At 35.9% G+C, this 12108-nt stretch overlaps 1 protein-coding gene across 1 annotated transcript in view; it reads right to left on the bottom strand.

Annotated features, from left to right (window-relative positions):
- Window positions 1-620: 620 nt before the first annotated feature.
- Window positions 621-12108, bottom strand: part of RFC3 (replication factor C subunit 3) — a 37654-nt gene continuing 26166 nt past the window's right edge. The window contains exons 8-9 of the mRNA XM_036742546.1: window positions 9685-9754; window positions 621-3164 (exon numbers count right to left, since the gene is read on the bottom strand). Coding sequence (XP_036598441.1) covers window positions 2973-3164; window positions 9685-9754 — 262 coding nt within the window. The 3' untranslated portion in view covers window positions 621-2972. The remainder of the gene's footprint in view (window positions 3165-9684; window positions 9755-12108) is intronic.

The following is a 12108-nucleotide window of genomic DNA, read 5'->3' as shown; positions in this document are numbered from 1 at the left end:
TGTGCTTTTGCTGGGGTCAAAGGGTATGCATAATTTTATAGCCCTTTGGCATAGTTCCAAATTGCTTTCCATAATGGTTAGATCAGTTCACAACACCACCAAGAGTGCGTTAGTGTCCCAATTTTTTCACAGTCTCTCCAAAATTTATTTTCTTTTTCATTCTTATTGGACAATCTGGTAGGTGTGAGGTGGCACCTCAGGGTTGTTTTAATCTGCATTTCTTAATCAACAGTGAATTATACTATTTTTTCATATGACTACAGCTAGCTTTACAAAGAAATCAGTTTTTAAGAAAGAAATCACAAGTCTAACCTTCAAGTGACAGAATGCAGAACACCCACACTTCATACCAATAGATAATCTTTACTAGATGGTAAAGAAAATGACAGGATTATAAATCAAATATGCAGGGACAGAAGAAAAATAGGAGAGAGGATAGGAATAAGATCTTTTATATCCTGGTATAGGAGATTCCCAGTTGAGAAAACTTCTACCAGTGCAAGTCAGCACCTTCTCTGCAACTAAGGGCCACAGAGTGTTGCCTAGATAACTGAGAGATTAAATGAATTGCCCAGAGTTACACAGCCTACATATATCAGACAAGAATTAAACCCAGATTTGGCTTTAAAAATAGTTCTTTATTGCCTAGGCCACAATGCCTCTACGGAAAATAAAATCACAGAACAAAATTTTAAAAACAAGATTGAAAGATGACTACAAAACAAGAATACTTAACTTGATGATATCAGCAAATGGATAATGTAAGAATTACAGGTCTTCCCAAAAAGTAATGAAAAAGAAAATATGAATATCATACTACAAAAATTCAAACAGAAAAGTTGCCGAGTAACATTGGAAATAAATGGCAAAGTTCATATTAAGAGAATCTGCAGAACACACACAAAAAAAAGAAACTCCAAATTTAAATCACTGTGAAACAACCAAGGGTTAACTCTGACAGCCAGGTACCTAAAATCAAAGCAGCTTCTTGTATCATAGGGTGACATCATGCCAGTGTAGGGACTAAGGAAGTTGGGAAAGCAGGGGAGATGTTCCAGGAGTGCCCCAGAGCCATCAGTCCTACTTATCCTGGAGATATCCTTGGAACAGGAATGTTCTTACAAAACAGCAAAGGGGTAAATTCCAAAAGGCAAGTGTCTAAGATTAAGCAGCCATAAGGATTCTAAGGTCATTCTGTGCATAGCATAGGTGAAAGCTTCTGGAATGAGCCAGGGAATTGGTCTTTGCTTATTTTTTCTGTAAGAGTTGCCTTACAAAATTGCAGAAGATTCTTTTACTATTCTTTTGTCATTACTGTTTTCTGAATTTGCAGTTTTGTTTTGTTTTTTTTTTACTTACATTGACATGGTGTGTATGAGGTGTTGGGGGGAGCGGTGGGATTAGCACTTAGGAAACTTCTCCCTCTACCATCTTCCGAAGATATTCTAACTTTATTCTTGAACAGTTCTAATTACTGGAAAGCTTTTCTTTATAGCTGGTCCTAGTTTTGATCTCTGAATAAAAAATGCTTACTTCTACTTTCAAGTGACAGTTCTCAAAATATTTGAATTTCATCTTTCCCTACTTTTCTTTAATCATTCCTGGTTCTCTCCAACATTCTTCAAGAAGTGGTTTCCAGCAGCCTCACCATACTGGATTCCCTCCAAACTCCATAAAGCATGTATAACAACCCATACTAAACACAGTACTCCTGATGTGGTCTGACTAGCACCAAGTACAGTATGACTTTTACCCATATCAAGTGGAAAATATATCTTTATTAATGTAACCTAAAGCTGCCTTGGACTTTTAAAAAAACAGCCACATGATAGTCAGCTAAAATCTTCAATTCACCCTTTACACGAGCTTCTGCCAAGCATGTTCCTATCATGTTCTTAAGTTACTTGATTTTAAAAACTTGATTATAGAACTTTGTGTTTTTATCACTCTTTAATTTCATTTCATGGGATTTAGCTGTGTCTACCAAGTTCTTTTTTTAATCCCGAGTCTGTTGTTAGTCTTATAAATCCATCCCCGGTTTTGTCACCAATCAGCATGTTTTCTATACTTTCATTTAAATTATTAAGAAAAATGTTGTACAGGGCAAAGCTTGCAAACACTTCTAAAAAATATATTTCTAAAACTTCACCTCTTTTGGAATGTATTCTGAACCAAAAAAATTAATTATATGCAATGTTTCATATTTGTATCATGTCATTTTTACCAGTTTTTAAAATGCAAATCAACTACTAAATAGCTAAATAATACAAACTTGAATCTTTAAGGATCTATTTCAATCTCTGCTCCTTTTTTATAGTCTAGATTGGCAACCATACACTCAACTTTTCCATAATCCACTCTACTGCTAATAAATGCCATTTTTTTTTTGCAATTTAGATGTCAATTCTTACCTGTTACCACAAAGTTCTAATTCTTCATCCAGGGAAAAATACAAGATATTGGTTCAGTGACTAGTCCTAGCTTGCAAACACTCACATAGCCATGATAAATAATGATATGCCAGAAAACGATGGTCAGATAGTTCAACCCCATCATTTTATTAAAAAGAAAGTCAAGCCTCAGAGAGATTAAGTGACTTGACCAATGTCGCACAGATAGCAAATGGCAGAGCCAAAATTCAAGGCTAAATCCTCCTGCAAGAGTAGGCTAATAAAATCAAGGAACACAAAACAATTCACATCTAACTCAATGTCATGTAACAATTTATTAATAGTAGAAAGGATCATTACCCTGGCTTTTTTACACCATAGTTATAGGCTTCCATTAGACTACATGGTCTAGAAGCAATTGTTTTATTTCTAGATGATGACAAATACTTCACACGGGTACTAATATTAAAAAAACAGGATGATTAATATGAATTTATTTGACCCATAGTGCTACCAACATAAATTGTATATGAAAAACATCAATGTTAGGACATGCTGGGAAGTGCTACTGATTGAAAGACTTTAGAACATCATGGCTTCTAATCCTTCTTCCATAAACTTCTTATAAATCGCCATGAACTTTGCCACAAACGCTTCAAGGTGGTAAATGGCTTTGCTGCCAAGTTGAAGACGATGTTCATAGTAAGCTGCCATCTGTGCAACCTCACCTTTCAGTTGTCCATCACAATTATTTAAAAGTTCTGAGAGAAGGCCCTAAAGAGAAATAACTAGTAATTAAGAAGCAATTAAAATTAAGACACCAATTTCCCTTCACTGTCTATAAATTTCTACCTTTTAACCAATTTACACATGCATAACTTCTGCTGATATATACACACAATATACACACAGCTAGGATACATAATTACAAGTCCAAGTGGGAGGAGACTCAGTATCACTGCAATTTTCAAATAATACACATTTAACTTAAAATAAAAGTTTCTATATACATTGTACAAGTACCATCTTCACCTCCTGTTGGATTACTGGAATAGCTGAAGTGGTCTTCCTCTCCCCACTCTAATTAGTCTTCCACATAGCTGACATACTGATTTTTCTTATATGCAGATATGACCATGTAACTCCTTTATTTGATAAAATTTCACTGGCCATCTACTGCCTTTAGGATAAATATAAAGCATTTCACAATCTGGCCCCAACTTATCTTTTCCAGTCTTCTTATAACATTATTCCTACCTCTAAAGAGCCCTTCTCTATGTCCTTCACAAAAGGCATTCTACCTCCTGAGCCTGTGCACGGGCTACCCTCCAAACCTGGAATACTTTAAATCTTCTTGCCCCCATCTCTGATACAGAAGCTCTCTCTTCCTTCAAAACAGAACTTAAGCAAATTTCTACACAAAGCTCTTCTCGATCCCAACTGCTAAAGCCCTCAAATATCTTGTATTTATTCTGTGTATGATTATTTAATATGCATGCCTATCCCTGATAGAATACAAGCAACTTGAGAGCAAAGATAGATTCATTTTTTATCTTTGTACCCATCGAGTCTAACACAATGCCTAGTACAAAATAAGTGCTAGCAAATATCACATATAAAAATTTTCATTAATTAAAATATCATCTCCTACAAATACATCATATCCTAAGAGAACTGTTCTCTAAGTTAGGCAAATAGGCAAACAATCTTTGTCCAATGGAAAGAAACAACCACTGGAATCAGAGGACCTGGATTCAAATACCACCTCTGATTCTAACTTTGGGTAAGTCATTCACCCTGCTTAGGCCTCAAGTTCTTAATGTGTAAAATAAAAAGTGGGGGGGGGGAGGGTGTTGTACTAGAGGGCTCCTGAGATTTCTTTTGCCTCTAAGTCTACAGTCCCCTGGTCTGAAGGGAATTCCTGTCATGGGAACTCTCAACTGAAGTAGACAGAAATCTACATATGACTTAGTAGCAAAGTCCTAAAGGGTTGCAAAAAACAAAAACCAAGGAAAAAACCCTAAACATTTATATTATACTTGAAAGTTTGCAAAATATTTTACACATCTATCTAATCTGATACTCATAACAGTAACGGTATTACCAATATCCTCATCTTATAGATGAAGAGACTGAGACCTGGGGAGGATAAATTAATTATTGACAGTCACCTAGCTAGAATTAAAGGAAAGACTTGCACTCAAGTCTTCTGACTCTAAGTCTATCCACTGGATCATGCTGAGTCTCCTATAATTTACAACATCAAAAAAATTTACATTATTCCAAACTATGCACTAAATAAAGAATTAATAAAAGGCACAAGTCCTCTATTTTACTGAAAGTCCATATTTTGCCTTGGAACATGATACTCAGTTTTGCTGGGTAGGTGATTCTAGGTTTTAATCCTAGCTCCATTGACCTCCGGAATATCGCATTCCAAGCCCTTCGATCTCTTAATGTAGAAGCTGCCAGATCTTGGGTTATTCTGATTGTGTTTCCACAGTACTCAAATTGTTTCTTTCTGGCTGCTTGCAGTATTTTCTCCTTGATCTGGGAGCTCTGGAATTTGGCGACAATATTCCTAGGAGATTTCTTTTTGGGATCTATTTGAGGAGGCGATTGATGGATTCTTTCAATTTCTATTTTGCCCTGTGGTTCTAGAATATCAGGGCAATTCTCCTTGATAATTTCTTGAAAGATGGTATCTAGGCTCTTTTTTTGATCATGGCTTTCAGGTAGTCCAATAATTTTTAAATTATCTCTCCTGTATGTGTATGTATGTGTGTGTATATATATATATATGTGTTTATATATATATATGTATATATATATATATATATGTAAAAGAGAGAGAGTAGACACAGGGTGAGTTGAAGATGAAGGGAAGATATCTAAAAGAAATAAAATGAAATTAAGGGATGAGAGAGCAACATACTGAGAGAGGGAGATAGGGAAAGATAGAATGGGGTGGATTATCTCGCATAAAGGTGGCAAGAGGAAGCAGTTCTGTGGGAGGAGGGGAGAGGGCAGGTGTGGGGGGAATGAGTGAACCTTGCTCTCATCAGATTTGGCCTGAAGAGGGAATACCATACATACTCAGTTGGGTATCTTACCCCACAGGAAAGAAGAGGGAGGAAGATAAAAAAAATAAAATAAAAGGGGGGGGATGATGGAGGGGAGGGCAGATGGGGGTGGAGGTAATCAAAACAAACACTTTGGAAAGGGGACAGGGTCAAGGGAGAAAATTCAATAAAGCGGGATGGGTTGGGAAGGAGCAAAATGTAGTTAGCCTTTCACAACATGAGTATTGTGGAAGGGTTATACATAATGATACACATGTGGCCTAGGTTGAATTGCTCAACTTCTTAAGGAGGGTGGGTGGGAAGGGAAGAGGGGAGAGAATTTGGAACTCAAAGTTTTAAAAACAGATGTTCAAAAAAAAAAAAGTTTTTGCATGCAACTAAAAAATAAGATACACAGGCAATGGGGCGTAGAAATTTATCTTGCCCTACAAGAAAGGAAGGGAAAAGGGGATGAGAGGGGAGGGGGGTGATAGAGGGGAGGGCTGACTGGGGAACAGAGCAACCAGAATATATGCCATCTTGGAGTGGGGGGGAGGGTAGAAATGGGGAGAAAATTTGTAATCCAAACTTTGTGAAAATCAATGTTGAAAACCAAATATGTTAAATAAATAAATTTAAATTTAATAAAAGGCACAAAACTAAATGTATTTTAAGTAATACACATTCCAAACTGGAAAAAAGACTAAGCAAGGCAAAACCTAGTAGGAAAAAATGCTAGGTCACAGGATCATGGGATTTAGAGCTGGGGGTTACTTTTGAGATTACCTAATCCAATCTCCTCATTTTAGATTTGAGGAAGAAAAATATGAAATGTGACATAAAGTCACACAAATAGTAAGTAGCAGAGCTGGGATTTGAATCTAGGTCTTCTATCTGCTAATTTCATCTTTCAGAAAGTAGAAACCATGGAAGGAAATTCTACTCTGGTTCTGATTCTCACTAACAGGAAGAAACAAGTTACCAGGATAAAAATGATGGCAACCATAGAGAGAAGTGGACACTCACTGTGAGAGAGGACAGGAAATATGAGCATGATCTAATATTGTCCCTAGATTTTTGAAAGTAGATTTCAAAGCGTTCAGAAGAAAGTTAGGTAGAAGTCCATGGATTAAAATGCTTCAATGGAAAAAAGACTTCATAAGAAGCTCAAGACTGAAATTCTGAATCCAAGAAGAGGAACAATTTCATTAAAGAGGAAAAATGAGATTTGTCAAAAGAGACCAACTCAGAAGAACAAAGAATTTAGGCACAACCAATTTAGATTTTAAGATGAAATTTATAGAAGATCTAAAGAAGGCTAAGTAACTGAAAATGAACATAAGTGTATAGAATAGTTCTATAAGAACAAAATCAGTTATACTGAGGTTCAGAATGAGCTGAGATGGACAACAACAACTAAGAACTATAAAAAGGGTTCTGTTTTGGGTTTTTTTGGTGTTTCTTGTTATATTGAGAGAAAATGATCAAAGAAGAAATAGGACCTTTGCTTATGGTGGATGGAAATGAGAGTTGGCAATAGAGAGAAAGAAGAGTTGCTTAATTCTAATTTTGTTTCTGTTTTCTCTGAAAAAGAATTATCTTTATACTAGAAATGACCCCCCCCCCAAAAATGACTGAGAGAATTGATACTCAAGACGAGTAAGAAGATAGTAAGAAAGTACCTAGTTGTCCTGGATGAATTCAAGTCACATGGCCTTGACAATCTACTTTCTTAAGTTCTTAAAGCACTGGCAGATATAATTGCTGAGCCATGTGACTGCTATTTGAAAAATCATGGAAAACAAAAGGAGCACCACAGGATAAGGGAAAATGTTATGCAGAATTTTGGAAAGGGAAAAAACATGTTTGCAACCTAAAGGCAAACGACATTGACTTCCAGGCTTGAGGAAATCCTGGAATAGATCATTAAAGAGAAAGTTGGTGACCATCTAGAAAGGGAAATGGTGATTATAATGAGCCAGCATGGTTTTATCAAGAACAATCCATCCTAAACAAATCTCATTTCCTTTTCTTACCAGATTACCAAACTAGTAGGTGAGGGGAATGCTGTGGATATAGTTTACTAAGAATTTAACAAAGTTTTTGTTAAAGTATTTAATATTATTCTTATAAACAAGATGGAAAGCTATAGATTGGGTAGTAATATAATTAAGATGGATTTTAAAATGGCTCAATGTCACCATGTTAGGAGGTCTCTGAGTACTCAGGGATCAGTCTTGGTCTTGCGCTATTTAACATTTTTAATCAATGACTGGGATTAGGGCAGAAATGGTATGTTTATCAAATCTGCAGGTTACAGAAAGCTGGGAGGAATAGCTAACACACTAGATGACAAGATCAAAAGGATCCTTTCAGGCTAGACAGCATATATTCTTAACCTGGGGTCCGTGAATTTGGTTTTAAAATATATTTTAAGGGGCAGCTAGGTGGCGCAGTCAGTAGAGCACCGGCCCTGGAGTCAGGAGGACCTGAGTTCAAATCCGGCCTCAGACACTTGACACATGTACTAGCTGTGTGACCTTGGGCAAGTCGCTTAACCCCAACTGCCCTGCCAAAAAGCAAAAAAAAAAAAAAAAAATATATTTTAAACTGTATTTAAATATAATTGATTTCTTTTAAAAATGTATTTTGTTTTATGTACTTACAAACATTATTCTAAGAAGGGTGCACCTAAAGGAGGCTCACAATTACTCAAAATAGTTTGGCTTATGCCCAAAGCAAAAACCAAAGAGATAAAGAATATTTATTGGTCCAGACTATGATATGCAGTGGGATAGGAAATCATACAGCTCTTTATCCATTCGAAGAAATATTTTGAATAGATCCTGAATATGCAGTCAACTGGGCCTAGAAATAAATAGGAGGAAGAAAACAGACTGGATGGTGCATGCTTTTTAGTGACCTCAAACTTTTCCTGGAAGCAAAGGTCCATCTTTTTAAAATCAATATTTTTCTGATGATGATGTATGGTGGCTCTGAGTCATGAAATAGGAGTCTCCAAAGAACAAAGCTATGGTTCACTCAAAGGACAACAAGGAAGCATTTGGTGGGAGAGAGGAGACTGTAACATAATATACGATAATATATATGATAACATATTATGTAATGAAGAAATGCACAAGTAAAGTAGAATGAAGGATTTCAGAAGAGACTTAAACAATGCACATCATGTGTTGTCCAATGACACCCGAGAATGAAAATATTTAGCAAGTGCTTATTATGCTCCTGGCACCGTGCTGACCACTAGGTATACAAAATAAAGTAAGACAGGCGGTGACCTCAATAATCTTACATTCTAATGGGGTAGGGGAGACGACACATAGAGGGAAGTGGTAGCCAAGGAATGATATTTTGGAAGTAATAGGAATGGGATCCGGAAGGCCCTTGGCAAGTTGGATGGTTTTCTACAGGGGATTTACAAGGACACATGGATAAGAGGAGTATGAGAAGAGAAGGCTTGGATGAACTGCGATCTGTACTAAGAGATGGAGATAACAGATCCAAAGAAGTCTGAAAGAGGCAGGGTCTATAACATACTATTTTTTATTTATAAAATAACATATTGACTCACAGTGAGGTTTGTGATTTATTTTGTTCTTTTTCAAAGCATAATGAAGTTTAAACAAGTAAAAGACAGAACCAAGGAGCTACATATAGACAAGACATAGTAGTTTGGGATGAAGAGAACATTGGCTTAAAGGAAGAGGAAACCTTGGCATCTTCCAACCCCCAGCCCTCTTTCCCTTAACGCTAGCTTCCTCCCCTTTCTTCCTGTTTTATTTTTCTCTAAGAATCTCCCCTTCTGCTGTTTTCTTCCTACTTTAAGAATCATAACATGGACTGCAATATATTTGTATGATCCTTTTTATTTAATGAATGAAGCATTATGGTATTATGGTATGATTCTTAATTTTAAAAACAGTAAATTAAATATTTTATACTTCTTCCTCTTAAAAGGCAAAAAAGACAACTGAAGTCATATTTTTATTATTCAGATGTGGCACTCAAAATTTTCTCAGTCAGCAGACTTCAACAGAAAAATTCCCTTATCCCTGATGTAAGGTAAAAACGAAGCTATTAAAAATCCAATTGTTTAAAATTAAAAACTGAAAATAGAGTGATGGGAAATAAAACACACAGATGTACTCAACTTTTATCCTCACCTCCAATTTTCTATGGTGATAAGAGTAAAACAGAAGAAATCAGATTACCTTCATTATTATTTCAGGAGGAATACAATGAGTTAATAGCTCATAAAGTCGTCCACGAATTTCAAGTAGCCTGTTTCAAATAAAAGATATGGAAAAACAATAACTTACCATCAAACTATTTACAAGGCACTTACTTATGTTGCATTATTCTAGGAAGATAATAATCAGATATGTAAAAGAATTATGTCTGAGGTTCAGCAATGAAATAATGAAACAGATACTTCAAGTTTCTCTTCCTCTGGAAGTAGATGACTGGGGAAAAAAATTGTTATCAAATATCTCTGACAAGGGTTCTAAGATATATGAACAACTATTATTCTCCAATAAAGTGATCAAAGGATATGAACAGTTTTCAAAGGAACTGAGAAGTATTAGCAACTATTCAAAAGAATGTTGCAGACTACTAATAAGAAAATGCAAATCATAATAACCACGAACTTTCATGTAGTAAGTCAAAAATGTCAAAAACTGAGAATAATCCAAGTTGGAGGAGTTAGAGGCAAGAAAACTGTTATATTGCTGGTGGAGCTGCGGATCGGTACAATCATTCTGGAAAACAATTTAGAATTCTGCAAATAAAGTGACTAAACTGCCCATACCCTCTGACCCAGAGATTTCACTGTTTGCTATATACCCCAAAGATATGACTGACAAAATAAGGCTCAACAAAAACATTTACAGTAAAGAACTGAAAACAAAATTTGAGGCATTGCTAAACAAACTGGTACATAATGTAATGGAACATTACTGCACTATAAGAAATGATGAACATGATAAACACAGAGAAGCACGAAAAAGACTTAGATAAACTAGTGCAAAATGAAGCAAGCAGTCAGGAAAACAAAATTCACAATGACTATAAAAATGTAAATAGAAAGAACCATAAAACAATTGTAACTAAAATTTGTGAAATTGCAAAAAATAAACTTGGCCTCAAACAAGAGGCAAGAGAAGAGAAATTCCCTTTGCAGAGGTATGTGTTTATGGGGGATGGGGAATTGGGGGTTGATGGGGGACAGCATGTTTAGTCTATAGATGCATTGCATAGAACGTCAGTTTTTGATATATTGTTTGGCTTTGATGATTTTCTTTCTCTTTTTAAAAAATCTGTTATAAGGGATGATTACCTATGAGGGAGAAAAGGAAAGAAGGATACAGGGAGAAATATATTTTAAAAATAAAGTTCTCTTCCATGTCACTTGCAGCAAAGAAAAATTTGGATTTAAAATTTTTTTTTTCCAATGGTGACTTTAATTTAACCAAACGTACTGTAATCCTCAGATCTTTTTCTAGTATAGCACAGCTTTACAAGCTATTTGTGACAATACTTTAAGTGAATTTTTGCCCATTGATTTCCATTAAAAATTCAGATAAATTCTTTCCTCAGCACTGCCACACCCCCAATGGCTACAAGCCTCTCCAATGCCAGTTTTGAATTATATTTCAGAATATAACAAAATTTCCTATTAGAATAAATCGAATTGAAGGTACCACCCCAACATGATCCCTCTGCTGCCAAAACATGCCAATGGGCAATGGGAAAACAAACTAATGCATTTTTCATGTAGCTGTGAACTGGTCTAGCAATTCTGGAAAGCAATTCGGAACTATACCCCCAAAAGTTGCTGACCTATTCATTAACACCACTAGACTTATACCCTAAAGAGATAAAAGAAAAGGACCTAAATGAAAAAAATATATATTTATAACAGCTCCCTTCATTATCCCAAAAAATGGGAACCTAAGAAAATCCCCACAAATTGGAGAATGGCTGGATAAATTATGGCATATGAATGTAAAGAAATATTGTGCCATGAGAAATGATGCTGGGTGTGGTGGCACATAAATATATTCCCTACTACTGGTTGGGAAGCTGAAATTTGCTTGAGCTCTAAAGCTGACTGGGTGTCCACACTAAAGGCCACCAGGCTGCTTAAGGAGAGGTAAAGTAGCCCAGGGTTGGAAACAAAAAAGACCAAAGGTTCTGTGCTGATCAGTAGTGTTGTCAGGCCCATGAGTGGCCACTGAAATTCCAAGCTGGGTGACAAAGAGAGACCTAATAGAAAGGAAGCAAGCAAGCTGAAATGATGAAAGGGACAGTTTCAGAGAAACCTGTGAACACCTGGATAAACTGATGCAGAGTGAAGGGGGCAGAATCAGTACAATTTACATAATAATAACATTGATCAATGCACTGACTAACTATGATTTCAGAACAAATGATGAAACATACTACCTACTCCTGAGAAAGGTGAAGAAACTCAAGTTGAAGGATCATATGTATTCTTTGAGTATGCATATTTGTAGCAAAGGTGTTTTTTTTCCCCCTCAATAGAGAAGAGGGAAATGAGAAATCATGATAGGGTTGCCAAAAAATAAAAGAGAAAACAAAGAAAAAAAAAGTATTGCAGGGGTGGGGGCAGG

The sequence above is a fragment of the Trichosurus vulpecula genome, chromosome 2 (genome assembly GCF_011100635.1).
Source record: "Trichosurus vulpecula isolate mTriVul1 chromosome 2, mTriVul1.pri, whole genome shotgun sequence".
NCBI classification, from domain to species: Eukaryota; Metazoa; Chordata; class Mammalia; order Diprotodontia; family Phalangeridae; genus Trichosurus; species Trichosurus vulpecula.
This window is presented reverse-complemented; position numbering and strand designations above follow the sequence as displayed.